General features: G+C 39.6%; 1 protein-coding gene across 1 annotated transcript in view; it reads left to right on the top strand.

The window, feature by feature from the left end:
* The window catches only part of LOC124873679 (E3 ubiquitin-protein ligase rnf213-alpha-like), a 100,085-nt gene that overhangs the window by 27,549 nt on the left and 49,150 nt on the right, over positions 1-23,386 (top strand). The window contains exons 22-32 of the mRNA XM_047374520.1: positions 2,148-2,321; positions 4,997-5,149; positions 6,506-7,125; positions 7,408-7,567; positions 7,644-7,861; positions 9,063-9,200; positions 13,029-13,184; positions 13,309-14,545; positions 14,637-14,821; positions 16,098-16,253; positions 19,484-23,056. Coding sequence (XP_047230476.1) covers positions 2,148-2,321; positions 4,997-5,149; positions 6,506-7,125; positions 7,408-7,567; positions 7,644-7,861; positions 9,063-9,200; positions 13,029-13,184; positions 13,309-14,545; positions 14,637-14,821; positions 16,098-16,253; positions 19,484-23,056 — 6,770 coding nt within the window. The remainder of the gene's footprint in view (positions 1-2,147; positions 2,322-4,996; positions 5,150-6,505; positions 7,126-7,407; positions 7,568-7,643; positions 7,862-9,062; positions 9,201-13,028; positions 13,185-13,308; positions 14,546-14,636; positions 14,822-16,097; positions 16,254-19,483; positions 23,057-23,386) is intronic.

Below are 23,386 nucleotides of genomic sequence, written 5' to 3'. Positions count from 1 at the left end.
GTAATAACACCTGTAAATGTTTCCTAAGCCTTTAATGCAGGGCTGCTCATACATTTTTACTTGCAAGCTACTTATAAAATTACCAAGTCACGATGCTCTACCTACCATGAAAATGCAAAATATATTTATTTATAAATATGAGTATTCTTTTTTGATTTTGTTCTTTAATCTCTCCATCTACTGCAGGTTCAGAATAAGATAGACTGCAATTTGGCTGCAGTGACACAGTATGCAAAACATTTTCCAACTGCCAAAATGCTGAAATGATCAGACAAATATTATTAATATTAAAATAGCAAGATCTAGTCCGTCTGCAGCCTGCGCTGCCCTGTAATGGTATTTACTTCGGTGTTCATACCGGAACGGATGCATTGTGAGTTTGCCAGTAGCTGGTGGAAATGAACGCACGTTTGAGGTGGCAACCCGCGTATCAAAAAAAGATGAGACATTAGACTGGCTAACCTGTATGTCAATTAAGTGGCAAATGCCATGATGGTGATAGCCAATCATCCACCTTCCGTATTTCTTTTATTCCATGCACTATACCAACACTACCTCTACGATCTACCAGTAGATCGCGATTGATGTAATGGGCACCCCTGCTCTAAAGGGTCTCTCAGTCTGGGTCATAGACTACACAATCATAGGGAAGATGTCCAGAAGGTAGTTATTGACAACCTCCCCAAAGATGGTAAACCAAAAAGGTCACTGCTAAAGAAGCTGGTTGTTCACATAGTGCTGTATCCAAGTATATGTATAGAAGTTGAGTGGAAAGAAAAAGTGTGGTGGGAAAGGGTACACAAACAACAGGGATAACTGCAGCCTTGAGAAGACTGTCGTGTGAAATCTATTTAAGAATTTGGGGGAGCTTCACAAGGAGTGGACTAAGGCTGGAGTCAGCGCATCAAGAGCCACCACACACAGACAAACCCTACACATGGGCTACAAACGTTGCATTTGTTGTGTCAAGCCACTCCTGAACCAGAGACAACGTCATAAGCGTCTTACTTGGGCTATGGAGAAAAATAACTGGGCTGTGGCTCAGTAAGTTGCAAAGTAAGTTTGCATTTCATTTGGAAATCCTGGGCCCAGAGTCTGAAGGAAGAGTAGAGAGGCACAGAATGCTGCTAATCTTAAACTGCTTCCCCAGCAGATGATGGCAGAAGAGATCACACTCTTCACAACAGACTTATTGAAGATATGCAGCATCTTGCTGCAAACACTGAAAGACCTAAGCCTCCTCAAGAAGTACAGTCTGCTCTGTCCCTTCCTGTAGATGGCTTCACAGTTGCATCTCCACTCCAGTCTGTTGTCCAGGTGAACACCGAGGTATTTATACTCCTCCACCACCTCCGCTTCTTCTCCCATGATGGAAATAGTTTATTCCTTTTTCAACATGAGATGGTTGTGTTTTTATAAGATGAGATGATTTTTTCCACACCGTGCCGTAAAGTGGGCCACCAGCTCCCTGTACTCAGCTTCTTGTCCATCTCTGATCCACCCCATGACTGCAGAATCAACTTGAGTATTTCTGCAGATGACAGGAGTCTGTCTTGTACTGGAAGTCTGGGGTGTACAGAGTGAAGAGGAATGGTGAGAGCACACCCTGCCGCTAACGTCCTGGTTTCAGTCTCACAAACTGTGGTCCGTTTGTCAGGTAGTCTTTGATCCAGGAGATTGCTGAGGCCTCCGCCTGAGTCTTCTGGAGTTTCTGATAAAGCAAATCAGGTTGAATTGTGTTAAAGGCACTGGAGAAATCATATATTTGATCCTTACAGCGCTGTTGGCTTTGTCCAGATGACAGTGGGTTTGTTTAAACAGGTGTATGATGGCATCTTCAACTTAAACGCAACCGTGAAAAGCAAACTCAAGGGGTCTTGATGGTTCATTGTTTGCTTACTCAGGTCGGCCAACAGGAGTCTCTCTAGGACTTTCATGAAGTGGGATGTCAGGGCAACAAATAAATATCTAAATATTGATTAGCTGATATAGCCGTAATGTTATCTGAGGTTCACAACTGTGCATCTGGAAGAAAATAATGATGAAGAAAGCCAAGTACCAGGTGGTGGAAGGTGTTGTCCTTCAATCATTTTCCTCTTAATTTTTGTTGAACCCCAACAGCAGTTTTTTGCTATGTTGTTTTCCAGGTGCAGGAGGCGACCTGATTAACAAACTGTCGGATGAAGCACAATATAGGATGACTTTGGAAGCTTCTGTGTTTAAGTCTGTCTCTGAAAAGTTCTTAAATGGGCAGATTAAAATGAAGACATTAAACCAAATTCTCCAAAGAGAACAAAACTTTCTTGGTTTGCTGAAAATAGGTGAGTATAACCTATTTCTTTTGTCTGTTTTTCTTCACTTTACTCTTCCTACTATTTTGGTCTTTTCAATCATTTCCTTCTCTAATATTTTACTTAAAATTGTTATATGCTCTATAATGTACAATTTACATTTTCAGCTTATTTTAATCCTGTAAAACTATAAAACATTTATTTTCTTAGATGCAGTTAATTCTTTATTTCTCACATAATACAATGTGGGAAATAATTATTCGGTCTCCTGGCAAATTTGCAAGTTTCATCAATTACGAAGCAAAAGGCAGTCTCAAGTTTTCGTGGTAGATTTAGTGTAATTGAGAGAGACAGAATATCAACAAAATCTAGAAAAAATTAAATACATAAAAATGTTAAAGCTTTATCCCCAAAAATGTTTTACCATGTCATCCAACACACCTATCTTCAGTATTCTGAGTAAAGGAGCACATGGTACAAGAGTATCCTTATGCCACAAGGCCATATAACCAATCATAGGGAGCTAGCATTTAAACATTTAGGGCCTGATCTTCAAAGATCCCAAATAGTGCTAATTTGCGTGTACTATAAAAATATTGCACGTGCAATAAGTGGGCGTGTTGCGTTTGATTTTCAAAGAGTGCATGTGCAATGGATAACAGGTGCAGACCGCCCTATTTAAATGAGGAAATGCTGGTTGGAACAAGAGGAAAAGCAAACAGATCCTCTGCTGTGTTGCTAGAAATATGCAGGGATTGTTACGCTGCAACATTATAAATGATCCAGGTGCTGATTTTTTCTTTCTGTTCCGTTCAGCCCTTGCTTTTCTGGACTGTAACAATTAGTTAACGTTTGTTGCGCTACTAACAGCAGGTTTACCATCTGCCCTGATGAGATTATTTCTCTTATCTTGCTCGATGTAACTCGCAACAAATTGGCCAATCAATGTTAACAGTATAAAAGACAAATATGTCTGTTAATTAATTTGTCTCCCTTGATCTTTTAATTATTTTTCAAAGACTCACCGGGTTCTGTTGTTTTTTTTATAGCAAAATAAAAGATTGTTCTAGGAGTTGGCAATCTGTATTTTATAGCTTTGCTAATTTTAAACCATAGTCACATAACTGTGACATAACATTTATGTACATAAAAATTAATTATTTTCCAATGATTTTACTAAATTCATTTTGTTTGTTTTGCCAATATTTTAATGATGTACGTGTTTGTTGAAATTGTTTGTTGGTGACACAAAATCATTTTTAACTGCATAAACAAAACCCTCCCCTGGCATGTGTGCACATTTAAACAACATAGTCAAACTGATCCATCTCCAACTGCCCTGCAATGACATAACGTTATTGTCAATAATGCTTGTTTAGTGACAAGGTTAAAGCATACACTGTCTTTGTCACCACATGGAAAAGCTGCGTTAAATTGGTGATTTTTCACCTGCTACGAAGTGATTTTAGAATCCAGTTTGTAAATGAAGGATTTAATCTGCCTTATATGTCATAATACGGGTTGTGGTAGGACCAAAGTACAGAGAAGTACTCCAGGAAATGGAGAGAGTGAAAGTAAGTAAGCTTTAATTCTTGACCATATACAGTCCAGACAGCAGGGTTATTTGACCAGAACACCAGACGTTATAATGTATTTAGTTTTGTTTTTCCTATTAAATATATTATCAACAAAGCACAGTGGGTCTTTTGCATGAGGTGCGATTATAGGCTGTGCACGCTTGATCAGTTATGTGTGCATTTTGCCATGATCAGGTTTGTGTGCATTCAGCAGATGATCACTGACAGCGATGTTATGCTGGAATGATGTTGAATGAAGTGTTAAAAGGAGTTTTATCATAGGAGAAATGTCATGGCTTTTTTTGTGATTGGCTCCAAATCAGAGCTTAGATAATCCTACATAGAATCCTCTATTCTCATCTATTTTTAATATTTTTATTTTTTACAACCCAAATCTGTTGGCACATGTACAGAAGATTCTCTCTCCCTGTCATCTGTCATTCTATCTCTGCCTCCTTCTGGCCAAAATGACAGTAGACATTTTTGTGTCCCACCTGCATTCAAATGTAGTAAATCCACACGCAAAAATTGTGCCCGCAAACCGTTTCAGGCTTTGAAAATCGCATTGCGGGTGGTAAGGGATGACATTTGCATATCCTCCTCCCATGAATTTGCATGTTCGGACCATTATCAAATGTTTTGCATATTCATGAAGGCTGACAACGCTAAAAACATTGCACCCACTGTTCCGCTGATTTTGCACATGCAATCCGATTACCACCTCGTTTGTAGATCAGCTTTGCTGACGCAAAGAGGTTTGCGTGCGTTTTTGTACACACAAATGTTTTCAAAATCAGGCCCTTAAAGTTCAAAATAAAATATTGACAGTAAGAAAATTTGAATTTTCTTCAAAAACAGAGCAACTCTGTAGATCATTCTTTCTCAGTAACGATATGGATTCTTAATTTTTTTTTATGGACATGCACAAATTGACATGCTACATTTATCAGAATAAAGATCAGATTTGAGTGTTTAACTTATTGGAAAATGGTCAGGCATGCCAGCAGCATGTTCTTGATACCAACCGATTGTTTGGGACATCCCTAAAACCTACTACTCAACAGAATACTGCAAATGGGTGCTATTAGTTTTATTCTTTCTCATTAGTTGCATTGTTTGTTTTTCTAGATGCCCTCTGTGATGATGGTCGTTGTAAAGATGAATCAAAGATGAGAAGATTTTTGAGAATACGGAGAGAGGAAGCAGAGGCAGCATTCACTGAAAACGAGTTGATCAGAGGTCTCCTACAAATCTGTCGTGAGGTGCCTGAACATGTCAGTGGTAGGTAGTTTTTGCAAAGAACACTCGAAGTAATGTTTATGATGATTGCGTCTTGAGTAAGTGAAATGAAATACAACACACAAGTTCCACCCTTGCAGTACCACCAGAAGGTGTTGTTACCAGGTGCTTTTTATGGTCAATGAAGCATTTGCAGTCTAGGGAGCCCCTACTACCTTGGCAATATACAACCACTACAGTCTCATTTTCTTGTTCTACTCTACATTTTAACAAGCTCTAATTCATTTAGGGGCTTGTTTCCATTGTAATATTGATTGTATGCATAATTTACAGTTCCCTTTGTGTTGGTAAACTTGGTACAACACATTACAGTACAGTATTGGGACAGACTATCCTGTTCTGAAACACCCCTTGATACATCAGAAATGAGCCCTGACAAACCAGGCAATCTGTGTCTCATCTTTTCACATAGAGCTTTTGTGACATTTTCACACGAGCTCTTTCACTTTAAAAGAATAAAATCCTGTGGATCTTTTGGAAGAGGCCCACTGAGGACAGGCATGCCAGGTGGCCCATGTCTCAGCACTCTTACTGGCATATGAATGAGAAAAAATATAGAAAGATCTAACCCATTAAGAAATGTTTTGACAATGATTTCCAGGCATGCTTTCCTGTTTCAAATGTTAAGGACACCTGTACTCAGGTGTGGATGCCTAACTTTATCCTGTATTTGAACCCTTTTTGTGTTTGAAGATCTTGACACATGGGGACATGTCTAGATTTCCCCACCAGCAATGACACCATTTCCATCAGTGAGCCACAAAGAGTTGGGGAATCCCTCCTGACACATACAGCCCTGGAGTAGCTGTTTGAGTGCCACCTGGGGGAATTCATGAAGGAATCCAGGCGGCCTGATGTGTCCTAGAATCTAACCCTACCCCAGGCTCACCGGAATGATTGGGGTTAGACGCTAGGACACATGTGGCCACCTGGGTGCAAGCTCCAATCTTCTTGAGAGCACGAATCATGTGCAGCAGTACTGCTGCAGGTTGTGCATCAGGTGGAAGGGATAGAGAATCATCCCTCCTTGTTCATTTATACAAACACATACAGCTGTTATCGTAACATAACAGTAAAGTCTACCTCACATTGATTCAATTCCTCATCCTGATTTAGCATGTGGCAACAGTGACAGAAGGGTAACTTTTAAACAAGAAAAAACCTCAAGTAGCATCATGCACAGAAACAGAAAATTATCAAAACATTTCAAAGAGTCCTTGCACATCAAGTTGCTAGTCTTTTAAATATAATGTAACCACCTAAAATTAAGATCTTGTATCCTCATTTTATTGATGTAGTTTTATTTTTTCTGATCTTTACAATTTTATTTTATTGCAGTTGACTTCCAGGGGTTGGAGAAAAAACTTCAGCCTAACTTTGACTTAATGAATTTGAATGAATTCATGAAAGTTTGCACACTCGATGAACTCAGCTCACAGTCATCAAGGAAGGTCACTTATTCCAACCTTTCTGATGCCATCTATGAAATGGCATCAGAACTGCATGCCATTAAAGATAGCTTGATCTTCAAAATGTGCTGGACCAACCAAGTGCAAGAACTGTCAAGAGAACACACTGATGGGGATGACACTGAAAACAGCAAAGAGAAGAAAGAAATCTATACTCTTGATCATGTCCACAGCAAAATATACCAGAGTTGCTACAGCCGGTATAAAGAGCTGTATAGCAGCCTTAAGAGTGGAGAAATGTTACTGGAAGAAGTTGACATCGTCTTTGAGGTCTACATTGGAAAGCATGAAGACTTGCACAAAGATTTAGATATAATGTGCAGGATTTACCCATCTGATGACAGAAAATGGATCAAAGGAAGAATTGCACAGATCAGGGAGTACCATGATCATCATTTGGTAATGGACTCCGCCAAAATAATCATGGACATCAGGAGTGCATTATGTCCAGAAGGAGATTTCAGCATCATGGAGAATCTGCTGCAAATGGTAGGTTTCCTCATGTCTATCACTATGGGAAGATTTCTTTATAAAGGCCTGTTAAAAAAACATCAATCCCAATATATTTTTTTACATTAGCTGTGGTATATTTAAAAGCTGCTGATATTCTGTAGCTGTTTAATTTATTCATGAATAGTTATTGTTTAAGCAAATTGTTGTCTTGCAAACAACTGAAAGGTTTTAAAAATGTAATTTTGAAATGGCAAAATGATTTGAAAACTATAACCATATCCTAATCTGTGATTTGATCTTGTAATTTGTATTTTTAAGAATGAAGTCAAGTCCAAGACAAATAACTTGAACTACATTGATAAAGCCTTTGTCGGTGCAAAAAATATTCTTAAAGATGTAACAGATCAACGCAAGGAGTGTCTTCGAGTGCTCAGTCAAAGTGAAAACTTTATTAAGTGGGTGAAAAGGGAACTTAAAGGTACAGTAGATGCAGTGTTTTGTTGCCACAAATTAAACATATTTTTTTAGTTGCTAAAGTAAACTTCTTATTGCAGATATCAATGAGTTGAAAGTTTTTGTTGACCTGGCATCTATTTCTGCTGGAGAAAATGATCAAGATGTGGATCGAGTGGCATTTTTTCATGATGCAGTACTTGGTTATTCGTCTTTGCTGTACGGGTTGAAGCAGGACTCTGATTTTAAGAATGTCATGGATTCACTGCCAGCACTGTGGAAAGCTCTTGGAAATGACAAAGACTTGCCAAAAAAGCTGGTAACGTTACACCTTTTTTATTTGTTGAAACTCTTGTAACCAAACAACAGTATTAAACCTTTTCAAGATTAAATTAATTTCAAGGCCTGTAGTCATTTACATGATGGTGGGTTTCTTGGGAACCGGGATGATGGTGGAGCGTTTGAAGCAGGAGGGAACCTCAAACAGCTCCAGTGACTTGTTAAAGATCTCAATGAAGATGGGTACCAGTCGGTCGGCGTAGACTTTCAGGAATGATGTGGAGACATTATCAGTTCCTAAGGCCTTCCTTGTTTTCAGGCGCTGACGGAGCCTAGGTACATCTGCCTCTGAGATCCTTAGTGCAGGCAGAGGGTCTGAAGGTAGGGGGGTGGTCGGTGTATGGAAAGAATTTGTGCCTGAAAGGGATGTGGAGGAGTTGGGTTGAGGTGTGAACTGCTGCTTTTCATACCTGAAGTAGAAGCCATTCAGTTGATTTGGTAAAGTAGAGGGCGGCAGGTCCGAGTTTTTACAGGTGAGCAGAAGCAGTTTGACAATCTTGTTGGCCAGGGGACACACATTTGCCAGGTGTATTGAAGGCAAGGGTGCGCATAGTCCCCGCTGTCGGAGCTTCAGGAGGATGATGTCTCTCTTCCTCTCTGCCAGTATAGCCCGTGGAGAGCCGCTGGTCTGCTGGCCAGAATCCCTGTGAAGCTATCGTCAATGAGTTGTGTGCAGCCGCAGTTGCCCACTGAATTAATTTGTTTTAGCTATGACTTGTTACAAACCAACTGCACAGAGGTTTCTTTTTTTGCAGGCTTACATGGGACATTATGTCATAATGTCTAAACATGTCAAGATAAATCTGAATCTGCTAGGAATATGGATATTTTTTGGTTAAACTGTGCATGTAGGTCAGCACTATAATTAATTATCAAAATAAAAAAACATCGTAAAGATTTAAAAAAGGAAATCTTAAAATTATCACATTTAAAGACTGCTGGTAATATAGCTAGTTCATACAGTACAAAAAACGAAAAAAAGTGGTAACTTTCTATTGATTTAAATGTGTTTGGTTTAACTTCTTGAAACACTTAAAATTGTACTTTGAAAAGTTGCTAATTGTTATTAATTTATTGTTGTTGCAATCATGACATTACTTGTCAAATTATTACCTTGTATTTTTACATATATCTGCGAATACATTTTTTTTTTTTTTTAATTGTGCGTTTTTCTTTTTCAGCGAGATACAGCTCGTCATCTGGAATGGTTAAAGACTGTCAGAGAAACCCATGGATCTGTCGAATTTTCTTCTTTGTCCTTAGCTACATCAATAAATGAGAGAGGAATGTATACCATCAGGGCCCAAAACCAGAAACGGGTACATTAATGTATTTCTATGACCATAGTGTTGTGCGCGCATGTATTCAAATGATATCAATTTGTGGTCTAAAAATCCCTAAGAACTTTTTAATTAAGAGGGTTGTTTTTTTAACCAAGAAACTTAACCACTGCAACAACGTTAAACATTAACAAGCAGTAACGAGTAATTTATCACTTCATATTCATTAAAAGATTATGAGAAATTATGGTTATTAACATTATTATTGCACGGTGGCAAAGTTGGTAGCACTGTTGCCTTGCAGCAAAAAGGTCCTGGGTTTGATTCCTGGCCGGGGGTCTTTCTGCATGGAGTTTGCATGTTCTCTCCGTGCATGCGTGGGTTCTCACTGGGTACTCCGGCTTCCTCCCACAGTCCAAAGACATGCCTGTTGGGTTAATTGGTAACTCTAAATTGCCCTTAGGTGTATGAATGAGTGTGTGCATGGTTGTTTGTGTGTTGCCCTGCGATGGACTGGCGACCTGTCCAGGGTGTACCCTGCCTCTCGCCCATAGACTGCTGGAGATAGGCACCAGCTCCCCCGCGACCCACTTTGGAATAAGTGGTAGAAAATGACTGACTGACTAATTATTAGTATTAACTAAATTATTTAGCTTGTGTCCAGAGGATGTTGATAAAATAATCTTAAGATATATGAAATCAAACAGCACTTTGTTAGCGAGCAGCACCTGCTGATCATAGACAAAGCAGCAGGTGTCATGTTTATACAGTGCCTTGCGAAAGTATTCAGCCCCCTTGAACTGGTCAACCCTTTGCCACATTTCAGGCTTCAAACTTAAAGATATAAAATTCAAATTTTTTGTGAAGAATCAACAAGTGGGAAACAATCGTGAAGTGGAATGAAATTTATTGGATGTGTCAAACTTTTTTAACAAATAAAAAACTGAAAAGTGGGGCGTGCAATATTATTCAGCCCCCTTGCGTTAATATTTTGTAGCGCCACCCTTTGCTGCAATTACAGCTGCAAGTCGCTTGGGGTATGTCTCTATCAGTTTTGTACATCGAGAGACTGAAATTCTTGCCCATTCTTCCTTGCAAAACAGCTCGAGCTCAGTGAGGTTGGATGGAGAGCGTTCGTGAACAGCAGTCTTCAGGTCTTTCCACAGATTCTCGATTGGATTCAGGTCTGGACTTTGACTTGGCCATTCCAACACCTGGATACGTTTATTTGTGAACCATTCCATTGTAGATTTGGCTTTATGTTTTGGATCATTGTCTTGTTGGAAGATAAATCTCCATCTCAGTCTCAGGTCTCTTGCAGACTCCAACAGGTTTTCTTCCAGAATGGTCCTGTATTTGGCCCCATCCATCTTCCCATCAATTTTGACCATCTTCCCTGTCCCTGCTGATGAAAAGCAGGCCCAAACCATGATGCTGCCACCACCATGTTTGACAGTGGAGATGGTGTGTTCAGGGTGATGAGCTGTGTTGCTTTTACGTCAAACATATCGTTTTGCATTGTGGCCAAACAGTTTGATTTTGGTTTCATCTGACCAGAGCACCTTCTTCCACATGTTTGGTGTGTCTCCCAGGTGGCTTGTGGCAAACTTTAAACGAGACTTTTTATGGATATCTTTGAGAAATGGCTTTCTTCTTGCCACTCTTCCATAAAGGCCAGATTTGTGCAGTGAACAACTGATTGTTGTCCTATGGACGGACTCTCCCACCTCAGCTGTAGATCTCTGCAGTTCATCCAGAGTGATCATGGGCCTCTTGGCTGCATCTCTGATCAGTCTTCTCCTTGTTCGAGATGAAAGTTTAGAGGGACGGCCGGGTCTTGGTAGATTTGCAGTGGTCTGATACTCCTTCCATTTCAATATGATTGCTTGCACAGTGCTCCTTGGGATGTTTAAAGTTTGGGAAATCTTTTTGTATCCAAATCCAGCTTTAAACTTCTCCACAACAGTATCTCGGACCTGCCTGGTGTGTTCCTTGGTCTTCATGATGCTCTCTGCGCTTTGAACAGAACCCTGAGACTATCACAGAGCAGGTGCATTTATACGGAGACTTGATTACACACAGGTGGATTCTATTTATCATCATCAGTCATTTGGGACAACATTGGATCATTCAGAGATCCTCACTGAACTTCTGGAGTGAGTTTGCTGCACTGAAAGTAAAGGGGCTGAATAATATTGCACGCACCACTTTTCAGTTTTTTATTTGTTAAAAAGGTTTGACACATCCAATAAATTTCCTTCCACTTCACGATTGTGTCCCACTTGTTTTTGATTCTTCACAAAAAATTAGAATTTTATATCTTTATGTTTGAAGCCTGAAATGTGTCAAAAGGTTGAAAAGTTCAAGGGGGCCGAGTACTTCCGCAAAGCACTGTAAGAGCAGGACCCAAATGTAGATCTACCAGCAAAGTACTTTTGTAAAATAAAAATTGAAAAACTTACAGTTCAGAGGCAGAAGAGAAGGACAAATAACACAGGCAAAAAAACGGGCAGACTGACAGAGGTATGAGGTAGTAACAGAAGGATTTGGTAGTGAACAATGGGAATCAGGTGCTTAAATACTGGGGCAGGGTGGAGGATGACAATAGGCTGCTGTCGAGTCAATCAGGTGATAATAAGGAACAGCCTAGGCAGAATAAATGTAGGGAGCTGAGGGAGGGAAACAACCAGAAAATAGCTGAACAGAGATAAAAAGAAACCATGGGAAAAATCTAACAGAAATAATTGTAAATGGACAATAAACACAATAAACTAGAAAAGGAATGAACTAAAATGACAACATCTTAGAAAGCATAAACAACAGGGAAAAGAGGAAAACAGAGACTCAAAAGAAACCCAAAAACACCTAAGGAACATAGCAGACTATCAGAACTATATAACCCCATGGTGAGCAATATTTCTCCACTACTCTGCATCCAGAGTTGCGATGGTGGCGAAGTGCTGTACTGACCAGTTGGGGCCACCAGTCCCCAACATATCCACTGCCACTTTAGGTAAAGTTCAGTAATACACTACAGTTCAAGAACAGACACTTTATACAGCAGACTAACTGCTTCGGCACTTACTTGAAGGTGTACACACTGTTTGAACTTGGATCTTCAAGAAATTTGTGCTGTTATCCAAGGAATAAATGGTAATAGAAAACAGTTGTTCCGTCCATGTCAGCTCTAAGCTGTACATGGCTTACAGTTCTGCTATCCAGGCTCTTTCTTCAAGAACACCACACTCATCTTGCCTAGACAAGTTTGTGATGTTGCAGGAATACTCTATATAAGTAAATAATTTTCAGCTAATTTTAATAGAAGATGCAAAGCACCGGTGTTGAGAAAGACTCCAAAAAGATTAGCGTATGTCATTACTTAAGATTGTTTATGTTGGAAAATCTGTTATAGTTTTTTAATCTCTGAATCACAGAATTTTTATTTTAGTTTGTTTTTTCCACCTTTTTTTACATTGTTACCTGCGAGTGAGACGACTCACATTGTGATATCTAGGTTTATTTTTATTGTAGAAGATAACCAAACCATAGTTATGTTTCTGGTAGTCTTTAGCTCCCACGGTCCTCCTGCAGGCAAAGCATATAGTGAGCCCCTTAAAGGTGTTAAAATAAGGAAAACAAACATATATGTTCACTAAAGTCATGAAGTCAATCAGGGGTGGGGGATATGACACTGATATGCATGTGATCAACATTTTGGTTGACAGATCACGCAGTAGTGATAGACATAGCAATCTCAGGAGACAGCAAAATCTTTACAATCTAGAGAAACATTTTAACTTGGTTATGGGTGTCTTTGTGAACTAATACACATTTGCTTCTTTTATTTTTTAAATTGTTCTACTGCAGCTTAATTTGGAGACTTCCCTGACACTTCAGATTCAAGATGGACAAGGTCAGAGCTTGACACATACCTATGAGGATTTGAAAGAGCTACAAAACAAGCTGATGCTCATGTCTGGAAAAAAGCAACAAAACCAGAGTGAAGTGGAACAATTCACTGAGGTTCAGTCCATAGATTTTTATTATTTTCTGATAAGGATTTTTTTTTTTTTTTTTATTAAATGTTCATACATTTTAATAAATAATTTTTACAAAAGGTTTAATCATACATTTTCTTTATATTTAGGTGTTTGAAAATGTCCAGAGGCTTGCCAAAGCGTTTGTAGATCTTCATACTGCAGGGAATCCACTCTTCAGATGCTGGGAAGCAAAGATCTATTGCAAGAGTCAAAGTGACCAATGTATCAACATGGAAATCAACTTTTGCAAGACTATTCCTATTAAAATAAATGGAAGTCTGATTGAACAACTTGTAGCACTGTCCAGGAAGATGGAGTTGTTTTTTGGTGACTGGCAAAAGTTCATGGACGAAGTCAGGTCTGATCACTACTACTTAAACTTCTTCACAGCAGAACAAATATTCTATCTATGCAGTGTCCTGAGTCCTGCAAATGTAAATACAGAGATAGATGAGCAAGCACTGATGATGCTCTCTTTCATCAAAGCTAACTGCTCAACTTCAGATGTTTGGAGACTGTGGCAGAGACGCTCCAGCCAATATGAGCGTGGTAACATACATATTGAAAAAAAAGACAAATATTCAGCCTGCATCAGCCATTTAATACACGCAGAAAATGGAGATCAGACTGTTGGTTTAAGAGAACTGGAAGATTTGTGGTTAAACTACATCAGGAATGAGAGAATGTTTTTTCATGACCTTTTGGACATACGAAGTTTGGGGCATTTATTTAACATGATGACTGACCCAGAATACCAAAATGAGAATGAATCAGAAGCACCGGTGCTCTCTGAAAAAAGAGATGATTCCCTAAGAAGAGATCTCCCAAAAGGCCTCATCCCAAAACAACCAAATCTCCTAATCTGCCCACATGACCAGGTTCTGACTTCAGGTATCTGCTTGTACATGAACAGTGAATATCAGCCACTACCAAGTTATGATGAGGTTCTCTTGTGTACTCCATCAACATCCTACGAGCAAGTAGAGCTTTTCCTGAGGAGATGTCTCACACCAGGCAACATCGGCCAGAAGATTTACACAATGATTTGGGCAGACCAACTTACATATGATGTCAGCTGCGCAATGGAGAAATGTTTCCAGAAGCTGAGCACTCTCTTTAATCGTCATGATTACAGGCTTGTGATCTATTGTAGCTCTGAGAGGGACCACACTTATATTCCAACTGCGTTCAGTCAGTTCAAAAGAGACTTTGTACCTCAAGAGCCATTGGGAAAGATCCAGAAGTATTTGTCCAGGCATTTTTCATCCCCCTCATGTCTAAAGGATGCTATGTTTAAAGGTGGGCACAATGTTGGCATTGTCTCATCACATCGTGCTGGAGTTGGTAAGTTTTACATGGAAAATGAATTAATTTGTAAAAGTGGCTCTTTTATTGATATCATGATATTAGTCAAATAGTTTTTCCATTATTTTAGGTAAGTCCCTGTATGTTCAAAGAATGTATGAAAAACTGGAAAGATGCGTTGAACAGGGGACTGCACATAAAAAGTGCATTCGCCTAACTGAACAAGACATTGATGACCACCAAGTTCTCCAGTCTTTGTACGACACTCCAAAGCAAAAAGATATTAAGGTTTTTCACCTTGATGTCACATCCGTGGTAAGGAGTGCCCTATTTATGAATACATCTAAAAATTAAAATCTTTTTTAAAAAAACTTTATATTTTTTTCACTCATTTTAAAATGGGAAACTTAAGAGATTTACTGTATTACACATAAATTGAAATATTTTAAGCCTTTATTTCTTGTCATTTTCATGAATATGGCTTACAAAATTTAGTGAATCAGAAAATTTATTAAAACATTAATTTTAGACGCTAAATACGTGGTTGGAGGTCCTTCCCCATGACTTACAGCACCAACACGGCTTGGCATGGACGTGTTCAGGATGTGGTTCTGCAGAGGTGTGACGGGAGCCCAGGTTGCTCTGATAGCAACCTTCAGGTTATCTCCATTGTCTCTCATCTTCCTCTCGACAATCCTCCTTAGATTCTCTATGGGGTTCAGGTCTGGTCAATTTGCAGGCCAATCAAGCACAGTAACATCATGGTCATTGAATCAGCTTTTGGTACCTTTGGCAGTGTGGGCAGATGTATCTCCATAAAGCTTGTCAGCAGAAGGAAGCATAAAGAGCTCTAGAATTTCCTGGTAGAATGAGATGTTGACTGTGGACTTAAGAAAAGACAATGGACCAACACCAGCAGATGATATGGCACCCAAATTATCATTGACTGACTTCACTCTGAACTAAAAGCAACATGGATTCTGTGCCTCTGCACCCGTCCTTTGAACTCTCCACTCTCCTTTTAAACTCTGAGACCTTGATTTCCAAATGAAATGCAAACGTTACTTTTATTCTAAAATGGATGTTTGACCACTGAGCTATTCCTTTTTTCCTCAGGAAAAAAGGGTGGAGGGTGTCGATGACTGCCTTATAGACGTCTATCCAGTCGGCTTTGTTCCCCATGACTGTATAGCCTACTGACCCAGACTGAGAGATCATTTACAGGCTCAAAAATTGCAGGTGTTTTGAGAATTAGCTGATTAGGGTGTGACACCAGGAGTTTCAAATATTTAACTTTTTTTCAAAATAAAAATTTTCTGAAACACCTTATTTGAGGTTTTCATTATCTGTAAACCATAATCATCAAAATGATAAAAAAAAAGTCATAAAATATTTCACTCTGTGTAAAATATGTTTATTGTATGTTTCACTTTCTGAAATGAGTGACAAAAAATATATTTTTTCTCATATTCAAATTTTTTGATATATACCTGTACTCCATGTCCAGTATTAATCTAGTTCCTTATAATGTGTACTTGGTTAATCCATTAACATAAGGAGTGTTGCTTTCTTTTCAAAATATTGATCTCAGGTACAAAAAGGCCTGGATGAATTCCTTTTCAAGTTGTTCTTTTTAAGATACTTGATGGATTCAGATGGGCAAATGTGGCACTGTACCCAAAAACACCTGTATATCATGGAGTTAACAGAAACCACAAATGATCAGGCCAGATTTGGCACAAGACTGGTAAGTTGAAATGCAGATATTAATGTTTACTGCAAGTGTGCCTTAAAATATGCTACATAATTTGAACTTGTTCCTTTTCATTTGAGTTAATTCTTTTCTGTCAAACAGTAAGATATTTTTTGCTAGCAACCATCTTCTATCGTCTTCACAGTTTTTTCAGCTACATGGAAAAAAAAAGATTAATACAGTTAAAACCACATATTTACATACAGTGTATGAGAAGCATAACCATTTTTTTCCCTCACAATAAACTTTTCCTGTTTAGGTCAATTAGGATTACCAAAATATTTATATTGTCTCACTGCCAGAAAAATAAGCCAGATAGTTTATTCTTTATAGAAATTTTAACTTTAACCACCATAACTTTCTAACCCCTCATAATCAGAATCAGAAAAGCTTTATTGCCAAGTACGTTTTTGGACATACAAGGAATTTGTTTTGGCGTAGTCGGTGCAATACAGTACAAATTAAACAGTATAAACATATCTACAATATAATATAAATATATGTGCACAGTTTTAAGTGAGTGAGAGTAAGTATAGAGCAGTATAAGATGCAAGAGCAATACAACAGTGCAGATGATCAGTGTGCAAGTAAAGCAGGAGTCCAAGCTGAGCGTTAATGTAACGCATATTGAGCGTTAATGTAACGTAACCTCATATGTTAAAATCATTCCTTTATAGTTGGTTGTTTGGGCCATTGCCATTTGGCCAGAGGTACTGACTACACCTCCCAACATTCATTGCAGCTCTGACGTAACGGCAGACATGATATATATTCCCTTGCAAGCTTTTCTCGTTACCTCGCAACAAAAGCAAAATGGGAATAATTTCCCCGAAGGATCAGTAAACTAGTGGGATAAGTTAAATTCCTCCTTCCTCAACTACCTTTCGAAAAAGAGCTTTAGAGAGCTTGAAATCTCGCTCGAGGAGCAACCAACCGCAAGAGAAATTACTTTTCCGATCGAAGACCTAAATTATAGCCGTTTGCTATCCAGGTGTGGAAAAATCCAGCAGAGGATTTTTTAGAGGAGACGATCCTGCCTCTTTGTTTTTGTATTATAGTCGATTTACCGCGGTACATCATCCGAAGGAGTAAAAGATTGACACTTTCTGAGCCATTTACAGATGCGTGAATCTCAAACCCGTTCCTCTTCCAGGAGAAGATGTGGCTCGTGTAAATTAATTTCTTTTGCTACTTTCCTTATAGTCTGGGCAGGGTAAAGTAGGTTAGAAATAGGACAGTCCAGGATTGTCACTGTATTAATTGTGCTTCGAACTGTGATTGTACTGCCAGTTAGCTGAGCATGGACCAATGTAGAGAGCATGCGACCAAGCTCACGTGTCATCAGGGCGAAGGCCTGCAGAGAGGCGTCCAACAAGCCCTGAGTAGGCTGATCTGCTGTCAATCAAGGTGCACATGGGCAGAGCTTCGTAACTTTGGACTAAACTAGGAGATATGAGAGGGAGTTAAGACATGGAAAGGAAATGGCAAGACGGTTCGCGCACCTCCTTACTTCTCCCAGCTCACCATGGCGGATATTGGAGCCAGTAAACGGCCTGATGGACTGGCTGGAGGAATGGGGGAGTCTTTTCCCCTGGGATCGTCTGACCCACGGGATCATCGAAGGGGAGCGTTAGAAAGCCCTGGCAGAGATTGCCGCTTCCATGAGGAAGCTTCCTGCTCCCTCCTCCGCTCTCCTCTCCACTTAGGGTCCTGCCGGCGCTTCAGCTCCTGCTTTCGCTGAGGATCAGTCTGACTTTCCTGTTTCTGTCCCAGAGGAGCTCAAGGATGAGTCGCCTCCACTTCCTGTTCCTGTCCGTGAGGGGTTCCAGAATAACCCGTCTTCATTCCCTGACCCTGTTCCTGTTCCGGAGGGGTTAGAGGACAGCCGCTGGCCTCCAGAACTTTATGTCCACAGGGGACAACCTCACAGCCGTCCACCTGAACTTGGTGTCTGCCTGGGACTACCTCGCAGTCGTCCTCCTGAACTCTGTACCCCCACGGGTCGACTTACGGGTCGCTCGCCATTGTTCCCTGGCTGGTTCTTTTTTGCGAAGTGTCGTCTGTCATGTCCAGTGTTGTATTCTGGTCACGTATTCTACCATGATGTCTGGTTCCCTGTGTTCTGATCTGGTTTGGGTTTGGCATACCTCTGGTCTTCCTGTCTGAGTTCTGTAAGTGTGAACAATTACATTTCGACTTACCTTTATTACTCTGGCTCCTGGCATCTCCTTGCACGTTGGTCCTACCGCAAAACCCACATTATGACATATTCTGATCTATTCCTTGTGAATGATTTGGGCAGGGAATTATTAATTATGAATCAGGATTTTTAATTATACTTTTTAATAAGTCCAAGATTCACCAAAAACTTCACAACTAATTAAAAAATGTTTCCGTCTCAGTCGTTGTATCCTTGGGCAAGAAACGTCCCCTAACTTGATTGTTGATGGTGGTCAGAGGGCTCTGTGACGCCTGTGTATGGCAGCCTCACTTCTGTCAGTCTGCCCCAGGACAATGAATGAATGGGTGAATGACTCATGGTGGTGTAAAGCACTTTGGGGTCTTTAGACTTGATAAACTTGATAAAGCGCTATACAAATTCAGGCCATTTACCATTATCATTAAAATTATGACTTTTCAGTTGTTACTGGAAGAAACTTTCATCAAAACTCCCTTAGAAGGGAGTACCGACTCATTTATCAGGTCACAAAGGAAGAAAAGAAGAGTCTGCGCTATGTTTGTCTCAAAGCTCAGGACCTTGTGAACCTGTTTTTTGTCGGGAATGAGAATTTTACTGATGGCATCTCACGGTTTTTTGGGTTTTTTTGGGCAGCCAGAAGCCAGTTTTCAGTCACTGCATTTCAGCGTAGCCTGTCCACCAGACTTAGTGTATGTACACTTCTTAACTTTAAGAAAACCAAAAAAACTAATTATTACTCTCATTATTTTGGAATTTAGCAATTAGATATAGTTTTAGTAACCATCACTTACCTACAACAGGAAAAGTTTAATTTGCTTTTATGTTAGACAGTGAGAACAATATGTGTTTTTAAGCACTGAATGAAAATTAATTGGTTTCAACTGTATAAAGTGCTAGTGACTGTTGTATTTTGAACTGTTAGCTTTTAGGAGAGTAAAATACAACTAATGTAACTGATGTAATTTGTCTAATGAGAGTATTTGAATTGACGTGCACTTAAATCCTTATGTTTCTGTACCTTTAGGGACAAAAGGAAAACTTTGCTTTCCCTGATGTTTTCCCAAAGGTGTTTTGTCGACCTCCTAAAGAAGTCATGGCTTTGGAAATCCAGAAGGATGAAAATTTTTCTACTGAAAATGATGACCCACTTATGGATGATGAGTGTTTCAGAAGCGAGGCTTTTCAGAGACCATACCAGTACCTTTCACGTTTTCACAATAACAACAATCTTGACAACTTCACTTACAAAGGCATTGAAGGCACTCATTCAAATTGTCTTCAGATATTCTTATTCTACTGTGGTGTACTTGATCCTTCATGGGCAGAGCTTTGTAACTTTGTCTGGTTTCTTGATCTTCAGTTGCAAGACTGTGAAAATTCAGTCTTCTGCAATGTTGAGTTTGTTGGAGACACTCTTCAAGGGTTCAAAAACTTTGTGGTTGAGTTTATGATCTTGATGTCCAAAGACTTTGCAACACCATCACTATGTATCACTGATGAGAGCCTTGGAAAAAACCAAACTGACCTGACTGGAATAAATGAAAAAGACTTGGCTCCGTTCCTCATTCGAAAAAGGTGGGAATCTGAACCTCATCCTTACATCTTTTTTAATGAAGACCACACATCCATGACCTTCATAGGATTTCATCTGAAGCTCAATGACCAGAAAGGTGTTGATGCCATAAATCCTTCAACAGGAAAAGTAATAAAGGAGAACATCATGACTCGAGAGCTTTACAGGGGGCTGATACATCAAAGAGTTCCTTTTAATGCAGATTTTGATCAGCTTCCTAGAGCTGACAAGATTGAGCATCTGTGCAGTGTACTTGGGATCAAATGGCCAACAGATCCTGATGAAACGTACGAACTGACCACAGACAACATCCTCAAAATGATGGCAATTCACATGCGGTTTAGGTGTGGCATCCCAGTCATAATAATGGGTGAGACAGGATGTGGAAAGACAAGACTCGTGAAGTTTATGTGTGAACTGCGAAGATGTGGTGCACCAGCGGAGAACATGAAACTCGTCAAGGTTCATGGAGGAACAACATCTAAAATGATTCATGATAAAGTGATTGAAGCAGAAACTCTCGCAAAGACAAACAAAGAGAATCATGAATTTGACTCCGTTCTTTTTTTTGATGAGGCAAACACCACAGAGGCCATTAGCAGCATCAAGGAGATTATTTGTGATCACTCAGTTCAGGGAAAAAGCCTTGCCTCTCAGACAGGGCTGCAGATTATTGCTGCATGCAACCCGTATAGAAAACATACAAACGAAATGATTGAGAGGCTGGAGGCATCAGGATTGGGCTACAGGGTCCATGCTCGGGAAACACAAGAAAAGCTTGGCTCCATTCCTCTCCGCCAGCTTGTGTATCGTGTCCATGTGTTACCACCAAGCTTGATACCACTTGTTTGGGATTTTGGGCAACTCAGTGATTCAACGGAGCAAATGTATATCCAACAAATAGTACAAAGGCAGGCAAAGGCCAGCTTAATTGAGGAAAGGCACATCCCATTGATATCTAATGTGTTATCATCATCACAAAAGTTCATGAGGAAGAAGAAGGATGAATGTAGTTTTGTCAGTCTGAGGGATGTTGAACGTTGTGTGCAAGTATTTGTGTGGTTCCACAGGAATCACTCCATGTTTGCTGAAAATCTCAAAGATTTAATGCAGCAACAAACTAAAAGGAGAAAAAATCTAAACTTTTCTCCTGCTAGTGACAGAGTGATCTGGTCACTCTTGATGGCCACTGGAGTGTGCTATCAGTCCTGCTTAGAGAGCAAAGATGAGTATCAGAAAACTATTAGTCAACTTCTATCAAGTGAGTACAAACCACAGAGAATACAACAGGAAATCAAACTCATGCAGGACCTTCTACTAAGTGGGGTACCCTTGGGTAAGACGATAGCCAGAAATGAAGCTTTGAAAGAGAACTTTTTCATGATGGCAGTTTGTATTGAGCTAAGAATCCCCTTGTTTATTGTTGGGAAACCAGGGAGCTCCAAATCTCTCTCTAAAACCCTGGTTGCAGATGCTATGCAAGGCCCCACATCACACTCTGACCTGTTTAAGAGACTTAAGCAGATACATCTGGTATCTTTCCAGTGCAGTCCCCATTCAACTCCTGAAGGAATCATCCACACGTTCAAACAGTGTGCCCGCTTTCAAGAGAGCAAAAATCTGGATGAATACATCTCAGTAGTTGTTCTTGATGAGATAGGGTTAGCTGAGGATTCCCCGAAAATGCCATTGAAAACACTGCACCCATTACTGGAAGAGGGTTGTGTTGATGAAAAGCCACAGCCTCATCAGAGGGTTGGTTTCATTGGCATTTCCAACTGGGCACTAGACCCTGCCAAAATGAATCGTGGGATTTTTGTATCCCGTGGTGATTTAAGTGAGAAAGAACTTATCAAAAGTGCTGAGGGAATTTGTGCATCTGAAAAAAACATTCTCGAGAAGATAAAACATCTCTTTGAGCCATTTGCAAAATCGTATATAACAGTATGCAAAGAGGGCAAAGGCTTTTTTGGTCTACGGGACTTTTATAGTCTAATAAAGATGGTATTTTCCATCACCAAAACGTCAAATGAGTGCCCTACTGCTGATCAAATCGCTGGAGCAGTCCTGAGAAACTTCAGTGGAAAAGATGATGTTAAGGTCATTGACATTTTCTCCAGAGAACTCTTGGATCACTTTTCCAACACCAACACCAGTACTATTGACATGGTCAAAGAAAATATTTTTCCAGCTTGCCAAATGGAGGAAAATCGGTACCTATTAATCCTTACTAAAAACTATGCAGCACTTCAGATTCTCCAACAAATATTCTTGTCTCACAAAGTCTATCCAGAGATCATCTTTGGGTCTAGCTTCCCAAAGGACCAGGAGTACATGCAGATTTGCAGGAACATCAATCGTGTCAAAGTTTGCATGGAGACTGGACAAACAGTTGTGCTTCTGAACCTACAGAATCTGTATGAAAGTCTGTATGATGCACTCAACCAATACTATGTGACTCTAGGGGGTCAGAAGTATGTTGATCTTGGATTAGGAACACATCGTGTGAAATGCAGAGTTCATCCAAACTTCAGGCTCATTGTCATTGAAGAAAAACAAGTGGTCTATGAGCAATTTCCAATCCCACTCATTAACAGATTGGAGAAACACATCCTGGACATCAACACTGTCCTCAAAAAGGAACAGCGGGACATTGCTGATCAGTTATATAAATGGGTTAATGATTTCATCTCAATAGAACATCAATACTCCACAAGCAAGAAGTATTTTCCAGAAGATGCTTTCATTGGCTACCACTCAGACACATGCTCCTCTCTGGTCCTTCAAGTGACCGAGAATAAAGATGAAACAGATGATCAAGTCACTCTGAAAAAAGCCAAAACTGTTATGCTCAAATGTGCAACCCCCGACTCAGTCATTCGTTTGGACAAATCTGAACTCCCTGGTGACGAAAGAGACTGTTGGATGAAGGAATATGTCAAAGAGGATATGCACCGATCTCTGGGAGACTACATTGTATATCACATAAAACAGTCTGAACACTCACAAGTGTCATTCACTGAGGTAATATTTTTTTTCTGTTTCAGGAACGTTTTAAAAAAAGGGGCCTAGCTCATTGTAACTTTGTAAACTATACTAGAAATGTTATTTGCGTATCTTGGAGCATCTACATTATTCTTAGTCTCACTTCAACCTTTATATGCTTGTTTGGTGTAATGCTTTCAAAATTGTGAAGTCATCAGTTTTTACTGACATTCAATAGTAAAAAAAAAAAAACATTAAAGCCCCACAGCTTATTTTTTGAATGCAAATCTATCATCCCTTACTTACACTTACAGTTTTGTTACATTGCCTTCAGGTTGTTCATTTTGCTGATTTTGATACATTTTTTGA

This window comes from Girardinichthys multiradiatus, chromosome 9 (assembly GCF_021462225.1).
Source record: "Girardinichthys multiradiatus isolate DD_20200921_A chromosome 9, DD_fGirMul_XY1, whole genome shotgun sequence".
Taxonomy (NCBI): Eukaryota; Metazoa; Chordata; class Actinopteri; order Cyprinodontiformes; family Goodeidae; genus Girardinichthys; species Girardinichthys multiradiatus.
The sequence above is the reverse complement of the archived record's forward strand: the minus strand, read 5'-3'. Positions and strand labels throughout refer to the sequence as shown.